General features: G+C 35.6%; 1 protein-coding gene across 3 annotated transcripts; it reads right to left on the bottom strand.

Moving 5' to 3' along the window:
• Positions 1-1,703: 1,703 nt before the first annotated feature.
• kdr (kinase insert domain receptor (a type III receptor tyrosine kinase)) lies at positions 1,704-24,545 on the bottom strand. 3 transcript variants are annotated; one of them, XM_088627151.1, is made up of 30 exons: positions 24,221-24,545; positions 22,567-22,663; positions 21,142-21,356; positions 20,052-20,173; positions 19,567-19,735; positions 18,742-18,881; positions 18,163-18,331; positions 17,857-17,974; positions 17,576-17,748; positions 16,607-16,763; positions 15,056-15,167; positions 13,735-13,843; positions 12,420-12,761; positions 10,987-11,133; positions 10,762-10,893; positions 10,215-10,321; positions 9,088-9,223; positions 8,523-8,627; positions 8,326-8,439; positions 7,996-8,084; positions 7,387-7,543; positions 6,907-7,004; positions 6,320-6,442; positions 5,221-5,332; positions 5,027-5,126; positions 4,575-4,680; positions 4,292-4,434; positions 3,534-3,618; positions 3,000-3,085; positions 1,704-2,832 (listed from the first exon to the last, which is right to left on the bottom strand). In XM_088627151.1, exons 1-30 carry the CDS (start codon positions 24,282-24,284, stop codon positions 2,616-2,618), a joined length of 4,044 nt encoding a protein of 1,347 aa, XP_088483277.1. In that variant the 5' UTR covers positions 24,285-24,545; the 3' UTR covers positions 1,704-2,615. The 3 variants fall into 3 exon arrangements, with proteins under 3 accessions (XP_088483277.1, XP_088483320.1, XP_088483363.1); XM_088627194.1 differs by having other exon boundaries at positions 3,585-3,618; XM_088627237.1 differs by lacking the exon at positions 22,567-22,663.
• Positions 24,546-24,770: the final 225 nt, after the last annotated feature.

Below are 24,770 nucleotides of genomic sequence, written 5' to 3'. Positions count from 1 at the left end.
TGTGGAAAGTGAACTTAAGGATGTCTTTACAACCAAACTGCAACTGAAGAATACGATATAAACAGAGCTCTATCAAAGAAGTAATTCAAACACACATAAAACAGTGTAATGTCTTTGCTTAGAACCAGTTTCAGAACTTCCCCCAGGAGGTATCAAAGTATTTTTGGTAGGAGAGCAGAGGAAGAATTTTCCACAATGTGATGTAAGTGTAATATTTTTATAACAGTGTATAAATCTCAGTTGGAGCAAATTTTACCTGACTACTTTCTTTATACACTGTTTTCATAAATAAAAAAAAACATATTTTGCAATTTCTTATGTAAGTTCCTTGCTGCTATGTTTTAGTGTGGTCAGACAGGGGACAAGAAAATGAAGATGTGTTTTCATATACTGTAATAAAACTGCTATTGTTCTTTTATATATTCCTTATTTTAAAGAGACCAATATGCCCTTACCCTAACCCTTCATGTCTATTTTAGATATAAATTGTTAAATGATAATAAAAGGCATATAAACAAATCCCAACCTGTCGTGTTTCCTTTTGATTCCAGATTTAGGAAGAATCAATTTCACAATGCTGTAGTTGTAATTGTTAACCTCAATTGACAACAGAGCTGTGTAGGGAAGCATCCCATTTAATGTTCTATGCTTCCTCATCAGAAGTTTAGCAAGGACTTGTCCACAGAAGTTCTAATGCAATGTATCAATTTAAATCATGTTCACGTTTTCTTTTAAAATGCATCTTTAAATAATGAGTGACAAGTAACAAGTAATGAGTAATGATTAACATTAAGAACACTTCTTATTGTTGTAGAATATAAATGTGTAAGCTTAAATGTGTTTAAACAGGGCAGACAGACTAGATTCAGTTTGTTATTCCACTCTGTTACACCCGTTATATACAGTTGGTATCATAGTGTGAAAACCTCATACAGACAATTGTATTCCTCACTGAAAGTGTGTGTATTTTAATATAAATATTTAGACGAATTCCCATTCAATGATGATTTGAAAGAGAAATATATACATTTAAAATTTCACAGTTGTAACAGATAAGAGTCCCAGAACAGTGTCAGGAACCTTGTCTGTCCTGCCATCATTCACTCTCCATGATACTTGGTACTTGCTGACACATGCTACCCCGCTGGAATTAAAAATGATCCTGTTCTAAAACTAGATAGGTTCAGTCACACTTAAAGTCTTGGTTCAATCTCTGAACATCAAAAGATTTGTTTGGACATTTATTACATTTCTTTTGTGCTTTGCAGATGTCAATATGTTTTTCAGGACTGCATTTGTCACGGACGTCCAAAGGGACTAACCGTGGAGAGGCAGGAGAGCGGAAAAAGACCCATATGCGTAGCGGCGAGATGGGAAAAAGGCCCAGGTTCGTTAGTGCAAAGAGTTCAGGAGTGCCGTATAGAAACCTATGCCCTCAGGGAGCGGACGTGGGGCGCCCTGGTGCTAGGCGGGTCTTAGGACATCCGAACGTCAATGCTGAGCGAGGGCAGAGTGCAAGACCCGGAACTATATAGCCCAAGGGAAAGAGAGGGACCGGAAGGACGACAGGCAGGAAACTAGGGACAGGACAGAGTAGGAGCACCCTCTGGCTGCAGAGGGCGTGACAGCATTGACATTTTCTGTAGACATAATATTAAGTGTACAACACCTAATACAATACCTTTGATTTGAACAAAAATGCATTTATTTTATAAAACTAATTTTTTTATCATAATTCAGAATACAAAAAAAACTAATTAATATAACATTTAGCCTTTCTTCTCCCGCAGTACTCTCAGCCCACTGTACAAATTAATGTCTTATTTAGGAACGCCTTACATGATATTTCAAAAAGTAAGGAGTAGAGCAGTGATGGCTTATACACCTTAAGATAAAATAAAAAATTGATACTGTTTTCTGAATGCATGCTTTGCGTGTGAATATTTTATCTGCTTGGTTCCTTCACAGTTTTTATTTATTGTGAAATACAAACACAAACATTATTGCATATCTTATCACTTGAAAAATAAAGTCCTCATAAAGCAAATTGCATATATTTATTTTCTGCTGCATAATATATTACATTTCTTTTTATGAAAAAAAATATGCCCCACTGGTCCCAAGGCCTTAAACTCAAGCACACTTCATATGATAAACCAATAATAAAAAAAGCTTTAAACAAAATAACCCTATTTAAAGTACATTTTCCCTGGATGAAAAAAGACACAGAAACAAAACTAACAGGGCTGCTCTGAACATAGTGAACTTAGTGTGGTCTAATGCTTTTTAAACCAGATTCCATGATTCAAGAATCTGAAATAAACTATTTATTCTGCAATGTCACTAAAGATTACCCATTTTTTATGGCAACATAGTGCTCACAGGAGGTCATGGGGAATGTGCAAAACAAAGGAATATTGATTTTGCATATTAGCTCTCAAGTACTTTGGTCTTGATGTTTCATCGTGAACTTAATGCAGAAAAATAAGCACAAACCTGCATGGAGACACAGGTGGGCTCCCAAAGAACACAAGTAGTAACATCTTGTCTCTATCTACTAGTGTCTCTGTTTTGTCCTTCACAAACTTGTGTTTCCAAGGGCTAGAAGTGACCCACTACACTGGTGGAGCACTATAACGTACGATAGGGCTGTATTTTCCAGGAGACCCACAGCAGATGTGAGGATCTTCTTGCTTCTGAAACAGCTCTGTTTCCTCCTTCATGTACAATGGGGTGTCTGTGTCATCAGAATGGTATCCGGACTGGTAGCCACTGGTCTGATTGGATGTTTCCGAAGCCACAGATTCTTTGCTTTTGCAGTGAACCATAGGGCTGTGGAAAACATTATTTCATCGTTAAAGATTTAAATAAAAGATTATGCTTTTATCTGAAAATATTTCTTTCAGTGTTTTTTTGTATCATAATTCATACTGTATTTTATTCAGAATAATCATTGTACTGTTAATCAGTTATTCGAAATTTCGACACTGAAAGCTCACCTAAAAGGGGATGACTGAGTGGGCTGGGGTGCCAGGCTTTTCAGTTCTTCTGAAGGAAGAATCATCCCACTGTCTGTCTGACTGTCCTGTAGGATGAAGTAGTTGGGAAAAATGTAAGTCCAGAGGAGATCAACCTTTTGTAAACAAATCACGTGTCCAAGCATCAAAAGCTTGGACAGTAAGTCAGTAAATCCAAAAGGAGTAAACCTGGGATCCATTGCTCTGGAACTCATTGCATTGAAAGTTTGAATTTTGTGTCTACAAGTAAGAAACATGAATACTAGCATACACAAAAAAAATAGTTCAGAAGGGTGGCTGCGTCAGCATGTGTAGTCTGCAAAGGAACAAGTAATAGGTTTATTCCATGTTGAAAAGAGAAGAGAGAAAACACAATGTTTTTCGGCTGTGAAGCCTAACACAAAATAGAATTCGGGTACACATGCCAAGCAACGTGTGACGCAGCAAAACAGTATCTTTTGCACTTTTCATGTGTTTAAGGTACAGTTAAACTGGTAGAAATTAAGACATCCTTACAGATACAGGGTTTTTTTCTACAGGAACATCCTCAAATGTTTTCACACTCACTGGTCGACTTCTTCTGTTACATTGCTGGGTATACCTGCAACCAGAGCAAAGAGCAAAAAATGTAGATTTGTTTCCATTGAACTTTTAATATTCACAAAAAATAAACCCCTTCTTGTTTAGTTTTTCTCAAAGATAGTGCCTTAAGCAGCTTGTGCAGATCTCATTGTTTCCATGAACAGTGATGGAGCAACAGCTGGTGCAGCTAGTGCCATTAGTGCAGTTGCACAGGGATCTACACATTTTCATGGGGCAAATCACAAATCTCCTTGTAAATCTTAAATTTCTGTGTTCTGCCCCATTTCAGGAAGGCAATAACTTTTGACCCAGAAACTGTGCACTGGAACTCATTTTACTGTTTGTTTGTGACTGGAATTCTGATTTTCAACTATTATTTAAGATAAGAGGAAGAAGAGCTCTCAGCTACAGTTATCAGCGACAATGAAGAGTGATTTCTGTTACAAGACGTACTGTATGGATGCAGAATAGCATCTCCTGGTATCATGAAATTCTAGGAAGCCTATTAACATCACCTATTGATTATATTTGTTGAGATATGTTAATCACTTAACCATATTTCATAGGATATACGCAGTGAGGCCATGGTCAAGATCTGCATTCTTGTTCTTTCTTAAAAAATATGACTTTTTCAGGCTTATGGCAGTGTACCATAATTTATGTTACCAGCTGTGTCCAGCTATAATATTGACCTGAACCCTGGAGCGTTGTCATAGTGGAACACAGGGTCACTGCTGTCTTCCTCTGCTGTGCAGGAAACAGGTGATCTAGGCAGTGAGATACCAAAATCCTCCTCTGTATGGACTGATGTGAGCGGAATGTAATCCTTACCATCCTAGAGTTTTTAAAAAAACAATATATGTCAATGATGATTTGTCAATGATTTCTGTGAAACAAGGTAATAGAAAAGCATATATAAGCCATATTAAAAGATTTGTTACTGAAAGAATACAGAGGAGGGAGCTTTTCTTGTACCTGTTGCGCATTTGCTTGAAGTAAGTTTCCTAAATGTTCCACTAATTCAGTGAACGTGGGTCTGTCCTTTGGATTGTCAAGCCAACAGTCCAACATAGTCTGATATCTGATAAAAAAACATCCAAACTTAGTCAATGGTGTACAGTATACAGTATAGTATTATGTTGTCGTTAAGCTTCTTTCCCCATTTATTATAGCTGTTCTGTCATTATTGAATATATTACAGTAGTAGTGTTCATTGTAAGTACAATTCAGTCTTTTCCAGAATGACCAGATGTTTATGTTAATACATACTAGACAAATTCCACTCCTTCTTACAGGTGCTTTAACAAAACCCTTTCAAACACAGGAATAAATGAAGCTCTGCACCCTGGCATTATTACCACATCATGCCACAAGTTGGGGCTTTTTTACCTTGACACTCACTGGGTTCTGAATTAGAAAACACTTACATCTCAGGAGTGGCATAGTCAGGTGCTCTCATTCTAGTACCCTCTTTTAACCTAATGCAGAAAGTTTCATCGATGCTCACTCCAGGATATGGGGATGCTCCTATCACAATAAAATAAAAACATAAAATGAGATTAGAATGTTGCACTGATCCAAAAAACGAAAATCTTTAACTTTATAATTATAAAGAGCTCACCTAAAGAAAAGATTTCCCATAGAAGCACACCAAATGACCAGACATCACTTTGTGTCGTATAGACTCGGTCAAAGATTGTTTCTGGGGCCATCCACTTGAGAGGAAGCCGAGCCTTTTGAGGTAAAGAAATAACTGTTAGTCCACCGCAGTCCACATTTCTCAGACCAGTTATTACTGTAAATCTAGGTAATAGAATAAACTTCATTGATGTTATAGAAAAAAATACAAATTCTGGATAAAGCACAAAATAGTGAACTTTGTGAAAGTACTGTAAGTCCCCATGTTGTCGCAAACTAGCAGTCGAGTTCCCACAAACTGTGACACGATTAGTCCCTTCCTGCTCACTAGTCACTGTCATGACTAATGTAATGTGATGTACAAGTGAATAAATACATGTTGTGCAGTAGACACAGTTATGCAGAGTTAACAAGTAACTTTAATTTAACAAGTAAAGAGTTAACAAGTAAGTTAAACAAGTCTTTGTTTACAATGTGATTAGACTGCAACCAGTCACTGGACGTTTTGCTGCCTCGTTCTGAATCACAGAACATGGTGCTGCACATAATTGAAATTTTGCCTATTTTGTGATGTAAATTGGATGTTTTACAAGTTACGGTGTACTATTTACTTTTATTGTGGTTTGAAATGAACTTCTATCTTTCATAAATCTTTCTAACCCCGAAACATGAAAAAAAAAATGTTGCATTTCCCCTTTAATTTGCTTTATTAACCCAAATACCTATGCTCATATATCAAGCTTTATACATTTAAGTAAATACCCAGTTGACAAACACATAAGAGTTGTTTTGCAGAATTAAACAAGGTCATTTTTGTCTTCAATATTGCTGAAAGGACTGCCTGAATAATTAGTGAATGAAATAGACCTTTGCATATACTGTATAAGTTCTGTGTTACTTTCATTTTTCTCTGTGATATGTCATGCCATTTACTAATGTATTGAGTGACTAGACCTTTATTTTTAAAAATAAAATACCAAAAGTAGAAAATGCTTTACTCACTAAGAGGTACTGCACTACAAAATGATAATACTGTACTAAATAATAATAAGATGACACATTATCCACTGACAGTCACTTACATCTCCTTTCCGTACATAGTCGGGGTCTTTGTAGACATCCCGAGCCAGGCCAAAGTCACAGATTTTCACCACATTGTTTTCGGACAGGAGGATATTGCGAGCTGCGAGGTCCCTATGGATGCACTGCAAACAGGGGACAGGGGACAGGGGACATTTTTCGACTGCATTATCAAATGCCTAGCCACTTAATACAGATGGTAGAAATATTAGCGTATGTAGAGAAACTGGACATCTCACTTCACTTCCAGAGCAATGAAATAGCAACATTGTCCTTTAAGCATGCAGAGGAGCTGTATTTCTATTCCTGACACTGAAACAAAAAAAACTTTTACTTGCATTTTAAGTGCAAGTAAAACTTTATCCAGCACCTTGCACTGAGAAGAGTTGCGACCGAAAAGGGAAATTAATGTATTTCAATTTTAAAATAGTGGAAGTCAAGACTTTAATCATTATGTTGATAAAAATATTAAAATATTTGAAAAATCGAGACAGGTTTAATTATTTGACAGATAATACAATTACCAAACGATGCCACATCTATATTCTGGATCAGAAAATTGCCTATGTGGTATGAAAGTGTTTCTTACCTTGCGAGAGGACAAGAACTCCATCCCCTTGGCCACCTGGAAACTATAGCTGATCAGGTCCTCCATAGTCAGGAATGTCTTGTCAGTCTTCTCAGTTGCTGTAGTGAGAAAATCATTGGATATGAGAATGATGTTTCATATTTAAAGGGAAAACACCTATAAAAAAATCTAAATTATTTTCCCCAGGTCTGTATCATGAGTTTTATACATATAAAAAAAGGGCTGGCTAAATGCCTTATGAAACACTTTGGCTTTTTACCAGTGTGTTGAATATAAAAAACACAACATTGATAGAATTATGTGATTAATATACAAGTTCAATTAAATTATACACAGTCTTCCTTATACTAGAAATTCTGTACATCTCACATTAGAAGTGGTAGTTCTGTGCAACATTTGGTTAATCTTGTGTAAGAAAACAGAGTAATGTTGACTTTGAAACATGCTGCCACAGATGATAATAACATAATAATACTACACCTTCATCCTCTTCTACTTCACCAAGGAATCTTTCTTCTGCAAGTCCACATCTGACAGATCTCCCTCTGCTGGTGACTGTGTCCACATGATGCTTCATCTCTGAATCCAGTTCAACCAAAGCCCTTTCTCTTGACTGCTTTGATTTCAAAGTCTTCTTCTGGTGAAGTAAGGTATCAGTATGAATAAATGCTGCACCATGTGTATAACTAAGTGATCAATACCTCTTTCCACAGTCCAATATCTGCATCAGAATAAAACTTTACAAAATCTTACAGGTTGTATGTATGTCTCCAATTTATACAACAGCAATAATAAGAAACAAATATATACTACAGGAAATTTAAAAGTTATGGACCAGGAAAGAAATTCAGAAATATGGAGTTACACATTTTAAATCAGTGAACATCTAAAAGAGTTCAGATATGTTCATCAAATCAAACATAAAAAACAACAGCATTTAAAGCATACATTTTCAAAGAAAAGTAGAGAAAAAACAGCACCTACAAATAAACTGCACAAATTTATGAGAAGATCAATAAATTATGAAGTACTCTACATCACTAAAATAACTGTCTCATTAGCTAGAAGAATGCAAAATGACTTATTAACCTTGCAAGGACTGTACTCTCCTCTTCGGCTTTTTAAGTAGCTGGAGAGGTTTCCATGCTTGCAGTATTCCACAATAACCATCAAAGGACCTGGAAAAAAACCTCTGGTGTAAGGAGATGTTTGCCACATTGACAATCACTTCTATGTCTTTTAACAGGTGTTTAATTAAATGTGAGTATGCTTTCTAGGTATATAAATATATACCTTCATTAAACAGCACAAAAACACATTCCCCAAAAATCTACAGTACATAGTAGGATCTTCTTTTAGAAAATTGTTTGATTTTACAGTGAGTGCCATGGGAGAGGGAAAGAAAGGGCAGATACTCACCACCTGGTTTGGTACAAGCCCCAAGTAAGTTAACTACATTGAGGTGATGGCCGATATGGATCAGAATCTTTAACTCTGACATTAAGGCCCTGTATTCACTAGAAGTAGCACCCTCTGTAAAAAAAGAAAGTTACATTATTGTAAATTTCAAATACAATAATAGGCATCTCCTTTATTGAGCTGCTAAACAATCTCACCTTTCAGCATCTTCACAGCAACTGTTGTGCAGGTGGTGGCTTTTTCAATGCCAAAGGCAGCCGCCTCCACTACTTGACCAAAAGCACCACGGCCCAGATGTACTCCTAACAGCGCAAGACAGCACAAGACAAATAGCCAACTTTATGTTCTCTAATAAATAGTGCAAGTTTCTGTTCCTGTGCACAACTATTAAAAATAATAATTTCATAATTATTTATGTGAAACTAGTAGGCCCCCACTTACTCACAAGGGGCAGTTTGTTCTCCCAATGGTTTAGTTGCAAAATGAATCTGAACAGCCAGTTCTATTAGAACTACATCACAGATCTATCTGCATAATTAAGATAATCCTAAAATTATCAGACATTAAAACAATTAAAACAATTACTCACATTCAATTTAATGTTCTTGTGAGAGAGAACCTTTAATTTCCCCAAGGGGCAATTTGTTTTATATCAGCAGACAAAATAAATAACACACATATATTATACATGCACAAAATAATAATTTGTTAAGCAAGGTTATAGCCACAGGTAAAAATGAGAATACGTAGTAATCAGCTCACCTAGTTTAAGCCTATCACGTGGGAATTCCCACTTGCTGGCGTCATAAGTTAATCTTTCACACTGCTCGTCCATTGGCACTTCATCTGGATCAACTATAATTGACAGGTAGCCTGCTTTTAGATCCCCTCTACTAGGCTGAAAAACAATTAAACATCCAGATATGTGAACTGTATGTTTTGGGATGTTGATAGAAGTGAGGGTCACTACAATTCAACAAGCTTTTCATTCCACGTCCCAGAATTAAACAAACTTTGCCATTGTCTCATTATTTTAAACATGCATGTGTGCATTGCACAATTACAGTATTTTATTTGTGTTTTTTAAAGAAAACTAAAGAAACATTAATTAATACCAGTTCCTTAAACTTCTATAGTGTAACTACTGTATATAAAAGTGTAACTTACACATTATTTGACACTCCACTCAAAGCGATTTACAGGTAATAGGAACTCCCCTCCACCCCCAGTGTGCAGCCCCACCTGGATGATATGCCAGCAGCCATAGTGCACCAGTCTGCTCAACACACATCAGCTCTCAGTGAGGAGGAGAGCAGAGGATGTAACCAAATCAGGGATGGGGATTATCAGGAGGCCATGACTGGTAAAGGCCAGGGGGAAATGTGGCCAGGACACCAGGGCTATCACCCCTGTTCTTTTTGAGAAGTGCCCGGGGATTTGTAAAGACCACGGAGAATCAGTTTTACATCTCATCTGAAGGATGGTGCCTTTTTACAGTATAGTGTCCCCGTCACTATAATGGGGCATTAGGACCCAACAGACCACAAAGGGGGGCGCCCCCTACTTGTCCCACTAACACCTCTTTCAGCAGCAACCTTGGCTTTTCCTAGGAGGTCTCCCATCCAGGTACTGAATACCTGGCTCAAACCTGCTGATCTTCAGTGGCTTCCCATTTGTGAGTTGCAGGTTGATACAGTTGCTGACAATAATTGGTAATGTCTTAAAGAGCGATTTAATTAAGAGTAAATTATATTGTTCTTAGAATGCAGGTTCTTTTAAAAAGAGAAATGTGTCTATTGGTTTAGACAAAGAAGAGTTTCAATACAAAAGAAGTCTGGTCAGTTTGCAAGGTACTCATGCAGTCTAGCAATAAAGGCAAAGTTTCATACCCTCTTTCTGGTTCTGAAGACGAAGACTAGAAGCAACCAGAAGAACATGGCAATCACCACAAAGCCAATAGTGACAATGAGTTCCACATTAGTCTTCTCTTCAGCTCCTGCTCAACCCAGAATAGCGACATATTAATGATCAAGGTTATACTTGTCATACATTTACTATAATAAATCATAAAAGTCTTGACCAATTTCATAGTGATTTCATAGTGAGTGCGACATATACTGGTATGTGATGGATGTTTCTGGGATTTTATTTGAGATTATCTCATAATTTTGCTACTCAGTAAATCTGTTTATGTAAATACATTTTCAGGACCACACTTTATTTTTTAATGGAGTGGAGAAACACAAAAACACATCATAGAAAATGACTGAAAAAAGAAAGTAATAAAAAATTAAATGACAATGTTGGACTTTGGAATCCACAATCCATGCTTCACAAACAACTTAAAATGGTAAAGCCGTTACCATTATTATGATACATCGAAAGAGTTTTGTGATTTTTGTCTCTGATATTTAGAAGATGTTAATCCACATTTACCTACTACAAAAAGAGAAGCCACTGTGGAGTCACACCCTTGGTCATTGCAAGCCATGCAGGTATAAATGCCACTATCTTCCTTCTTCACTCTCTGGATGGTGACAATGCTATTCTCCTGAGCAAGAACAATGCCTGGAAGAAATAATTTAAACTGTATGGGAGCAAGAAAAGGAATGGTACATCTTGCTTTAAACAAATTCAAAAAACAAAAAAAGTGTTCTTTACCAGAGCGCTCTTGTAGTTCCTTGTTGTCTTTAAACCATGACACGTTCGGCTTAGGTGATCCACTAACCAGACACTTCAGTTCAATAGTTTCACTGATATTCACAATATGGTCAGTCAAATTTGTTAAAATCTTTGGGGCCTGAAGAGCTGCAAGATAAGCAAGGAGTCAAACTTATTTGCTGCTTCATAAACTCCTGAATACAACAACATGTAATCTTAGATCAGTCTTCCAAGAGGAGAATAAAGTACTCCCTTGCCATAAATTCCATAAATGTAAATAAGAGTAACAGTCATCCAGATTCCACTGAAATCTGCTGTATTTAAACTTTAATGATGCAGGGCTTTTTTGTCACTATACATAAGAAAGCATCTATTTTTTCAGCGTGTTCTCCTAATTAACTATGGTAAATCCTAATTCCATATATTCTAGATTTTAATGTATTACTTATATCACTCTACTGTGTTTGCATTCACTCGATGGTGGGTTGTACATTCAAAAATACTTCACATTAAATCTTCATAGCAAGCAATAGGGCTTTATGTTTTGAACGTTGAGTCCTACTTAAACACATAAACACTGAAGACATATCTAAAGTGTAAACCAGAAGAAGAATAAGAGTGAAAGGCAGCATAGTTTATTTGGATAAAACTATGGATAATATGGATAAAATACTCCATATTATGCAAATAAAGGAAAGGAGTGGACTAACTCTTTGGCACAAACATGTTCTCACTTCCTTCCTTCCTAAATCATACAACTCTAACTGTATCCTGCAACTTAGTCTCATTTACAAAGAAAAATTCTAGCTGTTCATGTGCAGGATCTAGAAAATAGTTTGTCAATTCAGTGCACTCTAAAAAAAACATAAAGGCACACAACACTCTTATTCAAGTATGTAGGCTTGACAAAAGACCTGTACATTTTCAGGCCACACTATTACTTGTGCTCTATGGCAATACCCTTCTTGTGTGCATCAGTTCAACTTGTAAACCAGCAGCATCAGGGAAACCTAATTACCTGTACTTTTTCAGTTGAATGTCCTCAAGTAACTGGCTAGGCATTTAAAACAACAAACAGTATGAGTAAACATTGTGTTTATTTCATGTTAATGTTTGTTTTGTCATTTTTCAGTCAAACCCTAAGAGGCATAATTTGAATAATGAGGATAAATGGGGGAAATCAACAGACTGACACCCTGTCCATAGGATTGGGGCCATTTGGCCTGCTGTTTTTCAAAGAAGGATGAGACAGGGTGTCGTGTAAAACTACATATACTGTATTGCAATCTTAAAAAAAAGTTGTAAGCTTTAAGCATCACAATGTTGTGTTTAAGAAAGCAAGATAAAAACCTGCATATCCAAGTTGTATTAGTCTGAACGATATGTGATTCTACCTGCTGAAAATATCAAATATACTATATAAACAGTCTCACCTTTCAGGAAGAGGTGTTTAATGAGACAGGTCTTCTCCTTAGTTTTTGTGTTCTCCACCTGACATACATATAGTCCCTGATCCTTATGGGACACGTTGCGCAAGTCCAGCTCCAGAGTGACTTTCGCTCCGCCTGGCTCAGATAGAGTCCCTTTGAGATGGGATTGCTCAGAAAGGTTAAGGCGCTGGCAAGGTTGCATAGATGGACCTCTTTGGAAGTTGTTGCTTTTCATCTTGAACCACTTCAGGTTCCCATAGATCAGCCTGTCAGCTTTGCACTGCAGAGCCACATTGTCCCTCTCTATGGGCTCACTTGTAGGTAATAGGTTCAGCTCCAGTCCCCCTGCAAATGGACAATGAAATTGTTCTCAGGAAGGTGACTCTGGAATGGCTCTTGCGTGAGCTATCATATTCATACCTTACGAGTAAATAAAGTTAGGAAGTAAAAACCTTAGAATGGAAAACAAAGTCATCCAACGCCAAGGCATTTTTTATACACATGAAATTAACAATATATATTGTATAAAACCAGTATCTCAAAAACAGCTAGAATACATTTAAGCTTTAATACAGCACATAAGTATGAAACCAAGAAAGTATGGTGGCAGATAAAGTACTGATTTCTGCAGACCAGTACTTTTACAGTGTTCAATAGTATGCAGCAAAAGCCTGTGTGGAATAAATGTATTTTTATTCAGCACACTGTTATCTCAAGTCAAAATTGAGATGTGTATAATCAAAATCATTAACAAACAAAAATCTAGACATGATCAGTATGACTATAGACCAAAATTCTGTTACAAAATTAACCCTAACCCTAAACTTGAGGCAGAAACAGATATTAAATAACATGAATACAGATTAATAAGATCCAAAAGTACTCTAAACTTTCAGCATTTCTTTTGTTGTTGAATATCTTTGTTGCTTCATTAACCAGAAAGAGAAGTTTCTAGTATTGTATATATATAAAAACAACACTGAATCATTGAAGGTTAAAGATGCTTTACCTCCTTAGTGAGGTTAATTTTGGTAATGAATTTTGCTGATGAGAATAACCACCATTGGTAAAGATGGAGATGTTGGAACACCCCCTCCCTCCTTTAATGGGGAATGAGACAGGGAGCTGCTGCAAAGGTATTGCTGGCTGGTGGCAACAAAAATGGAGCCCACATAATTTTTGTATTTTCCAGTTTCTCTTTGCTAGTAATGGTTGTATAATTTTTAATACTTTGAACAAGGATTTAATCATTCATCAATCGTGTGCATTAAGAAGTGATTATTTTAATGAGATAATGCTGGGAAGATGGGGTACTCACTTGTTACATGAAAGACAATCACTCTCTCATCTTGACCAACTTTATTAGAGGCCCGACATCTGTACATGGCTGGAACATGTGCTGTCTGAATCTTGAGGGTGCTCACAGTCTGTGTGCAACAAACAGAACCAGACCTTAACCATATTGAGACTGTAAAGAAACCGTTCATATGCAATATGCATACAGAGATGTAATGTACCTCAACAGAAAGGGAATAGGGGATCACAGAGATTAAAAGCAGCATGACAGCAGCACCATCAAACACTGATGGAGTCAGTATCTTCTTTTTATCTTTTGATTTGAACTTCCAATTAAACTGTTAGAGCTAATTATTACCTCAGGCTGAGGGGTGATAGCAGAGCATGGAAATAAACATTGAATCGGTGCTCAGGGGCCCAGTGTCTCTGTCTGGTCTCAGTATTCTGTGGACAACCTGGAATGTGGTGACCTAGAGTGCAAACTGATTCCAGGTGCTTCGAGTCACCAGGTGACTATATTCTGTGGTGCCGGCAAAGGGAGAGAGATTGACAATTATGTCACTGGCTGCCTCCCCACACCAGGGCACGGTTGTCATCATTCAGTTCTATTTATTAATATATTTTTAAAAACTTGATCTGTCTTTAAACAGAAACATTTAGATGAAGAGTGTATATTTATCATCAGACCATAGACCACTTGGAGGTCATTGAAACCTGGCTTCTTGTAATGTGAATTCATAACTGAAAGCTAAACATTCAGTGTAAAGTGAGTGTTGCACTGAAGCATGGTAACTTCATAGGAGACATACAGTATATTTGTTTTTTTTATTTTCCAGATTACACTGCTTCATGCAAATGTGAGCAAAAATATGATTCAGTATGATTAGATAATATGGACTGGATCAGAATAATTCTTTAGATTATATTAAAACACAATTTTGCAAATTTGAAAAACTTCTACAATGTTATTTTGCATTTTATTAACTAGAAAAATGGTCATTTCATTACACTGGTTCCTCATTACACAGCTCTGCAGAGATGAAGACAGGCAGAAACTATGTGTTCAATAAATGTAATCTTGAAGGGTACCCACATGCAAAAAATACCTAAATTACAGTATATTGTAATTATTAAAGCATTATACAAAAATCTGCTCATCTACCTCTTCGTGGATATTTTTTTATGTTTGTCAGATTTTTTACTATTTTTGTCTAGTTGACAAATGCATGAACATTACACATATATCTTTAAATATATGTGCAATATGTCCTCAATAGTAAAGTATCATAGCAGACATTTTGAACAAAGTGATTAGTGTAGTTTCCCTTAAAAAACAAACTTGCCTTAATCACCCCATCAGTGTCAGTCTTTATGTCAATCCTGTCAATGGGATTCATGCCTGTGTTGTTGGTGATGTCTCTCCACTCTTTACATTCATGCAGCTTGTAATCGTGACTGTGAATCAAATAATAGAGTTATCAGAGTTATGTGCTTTATTTTACTTTAAAAAATAATTCAAAATCAAATTTCCTTGAGACAAACATGGTATCCTAATTTTAGATACATTTTATTCTCCCACTGTTATTTTTGGAATAGATCATATTTACAGTACTTGCAACTTAAAAATATTTCAATAAACATTGCTAAAGGAAGAATGAGAGACATCATTGACATCTCTATTTCTTAAAACTCTTTCCGAGGGAAACTGGGCGCACACTCCAGCTGAGAAAGAACAGGACAGGAAGAAACTAGCACTTGAAGTCAATAGATAAAAACAACAACAGGAAAGCAGAATGCTCTGGACTGTCACAAAGGAAGCCGCGCCAAGTGTTGGGCCAAGATAAGGCTCTCCTCATGGGCCTTCTGCAAAGGATCTGTCTTTCAATAAGTGCATTAATCAGAGCCTTTCCGCTGGGATGGCCACAGAGATAACCACTACACTGTGTAGTCAATCAGTGTGCAAGCAAAACAAAGAATATCGTCTGATGCTAACACAATATGATGAATATTTAAGCTTACATATATCATTTTTTCTTTTAATAATAATAATAATGTTTCTTTATTAGCCCTATACAATTTCTTGCATTAGGAATGCGTCTTTTCGCATACCCCAGCTTTTTTCTCCAGGGAGACACAGACACAGAGACAGGGAGAGAAGCTTGGGGTCAGAGTGCAGGGTCTGCCATTGTACGGCGCCCCTGGAGCAGTTGGGGTTAAGGGCCTTGCTCAGGGGCCCAACGGAGTAGGATTCCTCTGCCAGCCGCGGGATTTGAACCGGCAACCTTCCGGTCACTTTTTATTTAATGTGAAGGAAAACTACTGTTTTTTGGGGGGTTTATTTGACATTTACTCTTTTTCTTGCTAATATTTTTCTAATAATTACAGATTGTTTTGTATCACAGACAGAATAGGGTCATAGTGCAGTAATATTACAGTAAAAACAAAGAATGTATTACAACATGTTTTAGTTTGTTATTAGGATGGAGAGTACTTTTTTACTATTTTATTTCATTAATAATACAAAGAAATTATTAAAATTAGTAGTCTCCATGAAAACAATCATATTATTTTTTAGAAAAAATCTAGAATGGGGAATACACTTCCGAAACCAGTGCATTAATCAGAAATTATTATAATGCTTATTTAACCACAAAATTCAAACACTGCAAAGACAAAAAACAGTCTTTTGTAGACTCACATCACTTATACACTTTAGGGCAAAACTGACAATTATGTGTATGAAGTAATGTGACAGCACTGGGTGGTTTTGCTGCCAGGTTTGCCTGGGCAAACACTGCAATGTCTAGGGATCTCCTTGTGGCACATATCAGCTAAGAATACAGATTGAGACCGTGAGTGTTTTGTGACATGTGACTAGCTCATGCATTACTCACGTATAGTTTAAGGGACAGTCCCCCTGCAGTGCCCATTGCCACTGAATCTCTATGGGTGGGGGGTACCCACGGACTGTGCACCTAAGAGCTGGGCTGCTGCCATACATGTAGATGTCACTGCCGTGGGCCACCTCCTTCTCGTAAATCTGTGGAGGAACTGAGATGGACATGAGGTCAATGTTACTGTGTTATCATATCCTTTTCAGCCAAGGTGCTTCATGTAATCTTCAGGTTCACACAGTTTTTAGTTATATTGAGTCACTACGGGGTTGTCTTTTCTCTTTTATTGTACATTTTAAAGCAGTGATTGTTAGAGCAAACACAGAAAGACTTCTCATGATTGCTGATGACAGCTTTGGTAAGTTTATTAAATAGCACAGCCTCATTGTAAACTAAATGTTAACAAAAAAGCTCTTTGTTAATTTTAGGAAAAATGCTGTCCCCTTCCAACCCACTGCAATAAGACTGTCAGACTGTAGAGGTTAACAATAATTACATGTATTTGGAATTGGTCATAGATAAAAATTAAAATGTGCCAAATATGGTGAGAGCATTTATTAAAAAGGCCAGCAGAGATCTTTGTAAGGAAGCGGAACTTATAACAATTTCTACAAATTATCTATTGAAAGTATCTTAAGGTCTTATCTGTTGGTATGGTAACATCACTATTGCAACAGATTCAGGAACATAGTGAGAGGGGAGAGATAGTGAGGTGACAACTCCCTAGAGGATAAAGAATTTCACTCTCAACGTTCTTACCTAGTGGGTGTAAATCTCTCTTATGTTCATTTGTAAAAGAAGTAGTGTGTAGCTTTGTTTTGTATATCACATGAGATTATATTGTATTTAAATTTTTGGCTGCAGCACTAGAAATGTTATACACAAAAATGACAAATTAATCTCTCTCTCAAATTGTTCAATATCTTACCAATCATGTTCACCTACAAGGACACTGATCAGAGCACATACCATTCACCAGCAGCTGGTATATATGTCTCTGCTGCTCCTTCGTTGTTGGATTTCTCAGTACAACAGTGTAATTGCCAGCATCCCTTTCAGATACATCATGAATAGTCAGTGTGTTACCAGCTTTAATTCTGTATCGAGACTCATCTCTGTTAACTGGCACTCCATTCTTGAACCTAAGGCATAAAAAAGGACATTTTAAAAAAAGTATGCATAGAAATATGGAGAAGATATTTTATTTTTTTCTTAATTTTATATTGAAATTTTATATAATAGCTTCTTACCATTTCACTTCTGGTTGGGGATATGCTTGAAAGTTGACAGGAATATTAGTAAATCGATCTCCTAAATTTGCTTCGAAGACAGAACGTGAATTCTCATCAATGGAAATAAAAGGTTTTTCTAGAGTAAAAATAGCAAAACAAACAACTAAATATTATTGTTCCATATTTAGTATTTAATCATTGTTAATTTCACATTTTTAATCATTACGTTTTTTTTCTTGTGGGTTGTTGTATTTAGAATGCACACAAACCCCAACAGTTTACATGGGACAATAAGGTAAATTTGAATCGTTCTCTAATACTTACCATAAACAATCAGACTAACTCTTTCTGTTTTTTTCATAGCTCCACTGGAAGCTGTACAAATATATTCGCCTGTATCATTCAGTGTTACATGTTCAATAATCAAAGTACTTGAAAGTTCCAGGCAATCCCTGAGTTTTTTCTTGTAGGGCTTTATTTCTGAACGGTTTTCCTGTAATACAGAGTAGTTTATAGGATATAGGTTATCCATTCCTAAGATCCAGCAGAAAATACACAAACTTTTCATTTTTAATCTGGGAAAATCAGAAACATATACTGTATATTCAAATTATGGTTCAAACAGATCTCAGAATTAAGCAGAAGAAATGTTCAAGACACACCTCCATTGTGGTTACTTATTTTTTAAATTGGATATTTGATAATAACCAACAGACATTTCAGATGGTTTTGTTCCTTTAATATTTTTTCACTTTTTGTCTTGCACCAACACTCTTTTATTATATTGTTATATTGTTATTATATATTTTTATTATATTGTTATCCTAAAAACTTTGATCTGTTTGCATTTTGTTTCAGTTTTTTAAAATGTGCCTCAGTAAGATGTCAACATTCAGTACGTACCTTCCAAGCTGGGTATTTCCACTGAAAGTCAATCCCTACGTTTAGCTCTGTTGTAGCAGTGCAATTTAGCAAAAGCTTTTCTCCCACTGCTAGCTTTACTTGATACTTAGGGGTCAGAGAGAGCTCATGAATTCTGTATCCTGCAGGAAGGGAAGGGAGCACACAATAGGATACTTTGGCACACTATTTTCTTCAGTCCTTAAATAAATAATATTTGGAAGCTGTGACTATAGATTGCTCCTGTCTTGTCATTTGTAAAAGGTCATTTGGTACAATGTGATTTCCCAGTGTTTTTCCCAACTAAAACAGTTTAATTTAAAAATTAAACAAAACAATAAAGTAAGACATATATAATATGAAAAAAAGGAATATACCATACTTTATACAATTACGTAAAATATACAAATATATATTTGAAATCTTTAATAGAAAAATATGTATTATTTAAAATAACAACGAATTAAAATAGTCAGTTTGAGACTAATTAAATGCCATTAGTTAAAAATTATTTTTTTATTTGCAACTAACTGAAAACTTTAAAAAGCAGATATTCTTATTGAACAACTAGAGAAATATTGACTAGTATATATTTATTTGGTTATTTTGTTGGTGGGTTTAACTTTGTGGGTCCAAAGTTAGGAATTCACTAGTATGGGCTTTAATGGGAAAACAGCTGATCTCCAAATTATATTTGTAACAGTTTTCAGTTCATTCTAAAGCTCACTTTTCTTCCACAAAATGCCACCTTTGCACTAGAGAGAAGCCCAACGTTAATGTTGGTTCCAGCAGTCAAGGATTCATAAAAGTAAATAAGGCAAAACTTACCAACAACAGCAAATATATATAATGAGGACTGGAATGTTTCATTTTGAATGATTGTCTGGCAAAAAGCAACACCGGCAGAGCTAATAAATCGGCTGGGAATACTGAATCCTTGTCGACTATCCCAGTAAATAGTTTTCCCATCAGGAAAAAACTCTTTTCTTGGATAGTTCTAAAAAGAAAAAAATATGAGAAATTGCAGGTTTATAAAGCAAGGTTTCGGGATAACATTTAATGACATGTTTTTGTTTGCTGTTAGTGTTCTGTAAAAAATAATAATTAAATATTTCAGAACAGCTTTGTTGTAATTCAAACAAGGAGTTGTGAAGTTCTGCCCTCTTCCCATCATAATATCCAAATGTTATTTACTTTAATGTTGCTTTGCTTCAATTACATAATATAATATTTTAATATCAAACAAAAAATGTGGAGAATTTATTTAAGTGTTTTTTACTCAATGGGAAGAACACAATTAAAGAGATTCTTACTGTATAAAGAGTCACACTGAGATCCTCTATTGATCCTAAGCAGGGAATGACAACAGGTGAGGCCTCCCTTATAAACACAAATTCAAAATTGGGAGAAGAGCTGACAAATGGAGATCTGTAGTCTGCAATGAATATTTGAAAAAAAATCAGAAGAAAAACCTTATCTTTAATGTTCCTAAAACATGACAATATCTATGTCCCTGTGCCTTGAGAAGTGATTACTTACATATCAATTGAAGTAGTTTTATGGGATTCATGCTACAGTATTCATATGCAAAAGTAATATTTACTAAAATATTGAAATGGCTACTCTGCAAATAAATCAGGAAATTCTCATTTTTTCAATTTCCTTTTTCTAAAATAAAAGGAAGTGCTCCAGGCTTGGAAGGTTTTTGCTGTGTTCAGTTGGAAGGAAAAAAGGAGAGACTCTGCTGAGAATGAGCCCAGCATGATGTATCACTTTCATGTGGATGTCATGCTTTGCTGACCAGCTTAAGGTGTCAATTGATGTCTCCCTTAGGTCAGGCTAGATAATATTGTAATATATCAAATAAGACTCTATGGTCTTTGCAGATTATTTAACAATTTTTGAAAAATGGTTAAAACACTATATGGAACAAACTACATATGTTGTGTAATTTTGTTAACTAGCTGCCGATTGTTGTGCAAAAAGTTGGTTTGAATTTAAAATAATTTGCTTATTTTCTTTAGATAATGCATTACTCAAGGCAACAAAATCAGACCTTTATGGCTAAATTGACCAGGTATGGCTTATTCCTAGTATTTCTTTCCAAAAACACTTTTTTTCCAACATGGGAACTCAGTTTCAAAACAACAAATACACTTTTTTAAAGCAAAAATTTCTTTTTGGACATCAAACTGGGAAGGAAAAAGTGCTAACAATAACCAATTAGTTAACGTTTACATCTGAACGTTCCTTGTACAGGCCATTCATGACATTATCATGCAGTTAGGCATTTGGAAGAAAACCCCAAATAACACAGCTGAATTTAAAAAAATACAGTGTAGAACAGTACTACTGTTGGTACATGTCACAGTCACACACTACATTTAAAATGTAAAGTATTACCTTGTACAAAGACATAAATACTGGCAGATGTTTTTCCCTGATTGACAGGTAAGCTCCTGTAGGAGCACCTGTACTCTCCAGTGTCATTGGCAGTTGCCTTTACTAGCACCAGGGTCTTACAGAAAAGTCCAGAACCACTGCAATCCACCACTGATAGTCCCTGTTCTGTCCCACTCTCATTGCGAGGCCATGTCCATTCTAAATGGTGCTGTCCCCTTAAAAAGCAAAAAATACAACTCAGAACCCACATTCAGCTGAACAATCTGGTACTGAATGTTAACACTATACATGACCACATTCAGCATCGAAATTATAAAGACCAACTTTATTCAAAAATATGATAACTGGTGAATCATTTGTTTTCACTATCAACAGTGACAGTGGTATGTAAACTGCCAACTTAAAATTAACTTCATTATTTTAAAAAAATCACATTATTGTTTTCATAAAACCACAAAACCTAAAAAGGTAAAACCTAAGAAGAACTTTCATAAGCAATTGAAAAGGAACCCTAAAAGGTTCAACTTCATAACTGATGCCTGAAGCACATTTTCATGTTCAATTTGGATGATTAAATAATATTGATGGTAAATTATCCATCCACCCGAATTCTAACCTCTTTCTTGAATTTAGGGTTGCAGGGGAGCCAGAGCCCTTTTAAGAAAGCAACTGTGAAAGGTGGGGTACACACTGGACAGGATGCCAGTCCATCACAGTGCACACACTCACAACACAGCCAGTTTTCCCAGAAGCCAATTAACTTGCCAGGAAACTGGAGTACTCGGAGGAAACCCATGTGAACATGGAGAGAACATACATATTCCACACAGACAGCACCCCAGGTCTGGAATTGAACCCAGGGACACAGTGATGCAAAGCAGCAATGCTTCGATGAATTAATTGTAATTTATTTATTAATTTTCTCTGTTGATTAATTTAAACTCCAATAATAAGAACTGCATAACTATTTGATAATCAATATTGACATATCTGAAAAGTGTTTTTGGAGTCCAATGATGGATTATTTAATAACTAAGTAATTAAGGATAACCTGAAAAGCATAAAGGGAAATCAACACATGAGAAACAATTCTAAAACTTTAAGGAATTAGTTATTTATCAATGTACCATACGGCAGCATATCATAAAACATAAAATGTGCAGGTGGTTTTTGGATCAGTTAAGTACTCAAACACTAGGCTATCCAAGTCATCCTAACATCAGCAGGATTCAGTGAGTAGAATGTTGCTAGTAAATCTGCAGAGTTAATGGCCATTCTAGAACTTTCCAAGTATTTTGAAATGGATTGAAAAAGTTGATCACACATTTTAAATTAATCAATTTGTTAAATCCAAACATCATGAGAATAATGTATGATACATTTCTTTACATTAAATAGCCATTCTTGGTATAGTTTGTGTCTTACCTGCATGTTAGTTCCAAAGTGTCTGTAGCATTTATTTTGTATACCTTATCTGAGATGCTAAGTTTTGGTGGATCAGGCATATACTTCAAGGTACTTGCTGAAAACAAAAGTGATTATACAACAGGTGCTGTTAGGAATATGAAGAACATTTTAAATTATTTTGCACAGAAAGTGAATGCTACATACAGTAATGAAGCATTACAACATGCAATGTATATTTTAAAGACATTTACTTAAAAAATATACCATTGATAACATTCAACTTTATAAAATCTCACCGAGACTTAAAATTACAAATTTTGTATAATTTGTGTGAAGTTCAGTTCATTGTATTTTTTGTGTAACAGCAAGTCAGAATTCTGTCAAAACAGGAAAAGCAGGCAGATGGCCTCCAGTTAACTCAATGGCTTTATATTTTCTGAAATTAAGGTGGAGTTCCTGTTTCTGGTGTTGCTGTGAAACAGACCAGGGGAAAGGATATAGTGTATTGAGAAAGGAGACCTTCAACTGATGCTTTTATCCTTAAGGGAATACTTAACATTTCACTGAATACGTTTGCATGTTTTCTGCTGACCTAATATTTCTAGTGTCAGCTTTATTTAATAGTCTATATACTGTACTACCAATATCATACATTTATATACTATCTAAATAATTGGTATGTACTATCAATTGATATTAATACAAGAGTGCCTTGCAGTCCAGAAGTAGGATTCTAGACAGAAAAAGAAACACTTACTATAGATTTTCAGTTAACAGATAAAGTCATCTGTTTTCATATCAGCTGCTAATAAATTTGGATATTTAGTTTCTACCAAAGCCTGTAGCTGCAAGGTAGTTGCAGCTGAAGGATTAAGAATGTAATCCAAGTGTATTTTAATTTTAAAATTGATCACACATGGAATTTTCCACCAAAAGTAAGAATCAGGGCAGTTTGTCCTGCAAGCTGTTTACTATAAAATGTTTTTTTTCCCAGGCATAGTAATCACCAACTTCTAGCACAGATAAAACTAAAGAGAAACTCATAGTTACAAGCATACGTCAATGTCTAATACATTTTGCTATAGTTATTACTTTAAATTATTTTGTTTGTAATAATTACAGTTACAGTAAGCAACAATTATTAAGCAAGTGTGTATCAACCAAATATAACTTTTCATTCAGAAAATGATCAGGACAATAGAGTAAACATAATATATTTTCTGTTGCTGTGTTTTTTATTATAAAAAAATAGGGTTGCCCATTCAGTACGTGACGGTAAGAAAATTGTCTCAAATTCAGTTATTTTGCAGTATTTTCTTTTTTTCCCCTCCATTTATAATAAGCATTTGAACTGTCCAAACTCTACAAGCGAATTTCATTCATAACAATAAGATGTAATAACACATGTAAGAATGTGTTATATATTTGCTGGGTCTTTATAAACCTTCAGTACTTTGTTGTCGTTCTATGCATATATGAACTTCTGCAAAAGGAATTTGACCGTCATTTATTATTTCTATAATTCGTTTTATGACTACAGTACATGTGTTTTCACCAAAGCCCACTTCAGAAAGTTAGCGTGCAATCTAGTATTTGGCTTATGAAGATGACGTAATATTTAATGATTAAACTGTTACTTCACTATATTTAGCAGAAACGAAGGATTTCTTACCTGTCAACCAGTTTGCTTGAAAAACAAATCCCATAAATGTAATGACAATACATGAATATGACATTTCCGAGCACAAATGAGGTGAAATCCCGGCATTAAGATGCAATTACCTTCTGCAAGCAATCATTACACGCATATATTCCAATAATTAACCTGTTTCAGAAATGTAAAACCTTGTCTTTAGTATTGATAAAAAAGGATAAAAAGTATAATATTTTAAGTGTTTCCCGGAATGAGCGTCAGTTCATCCTTTCGAATCTGTGTATTTTCTCTCCCGATTCAGTAATACAGTACATTCAGGACAAGCTGGTGGGCACTGTTAGGGTGGAAATTCCTTTAGGAGGGAGGAGGAGTTTCCTACATTCGCTTGACAACACCCAAATGAGCTCTAACTTCAAATATCCGACTATACTGTAGTATCCGTCACTTTGATGATGAATGGACGGCAGGGTATTCTATCGTGTAAGATGTGTAAAGATGTAAAAAAGGTAGATTCAGAGGGATTTCTCCGAGATAGCTGTCGTTAGTATTGTCCAGCCAGAGGATGTTC

This window comes from Lepisosteus platostomus, chromosome 1 (assembly GCF_059453375.1).
Source record: "Lepisosteus platostomus isolate fLepPlt1 chromosome 1, fLepPlt1.hap1, whole genome shotgun sequence".
Taxonomy (NCBI): domain Eukaryota; kingdom Metazoa; phylum Chordata; class Actinopteri; order Semionotiformes; family Lepisosteidae; genus Lepisosteus; species Lepisosteus platostomus.
This window is presented reverse-complemented; position numbering and strand designations above follow the sequence as displayed.

Excerpts from the sequence above, each read along its gene's own strand:
- kdr (XM_088627151.1), bottom strand. The coding sequence starts at position 24,284 with ATGTCATATTCATGTATTGTCATTACATTTATGGGATTTGTTTTTCAA. Across the intron at positions 17,749-17,856 it reads CCCCAACCAGAAGTGAAATG|GTTCAAGAATGGAGTGCCAG; the intron begins GTAAGAAGCTAT and ends TTTATGCCTTAG. Across the intron at positions 2,833-2,999 it reads ACTCAGTCATCCCCTTTTAG|CCCTATGGTTCACTGCAAAA; the intron begins GTGAGCTTTCAG and ends TGTTTTCCACAG.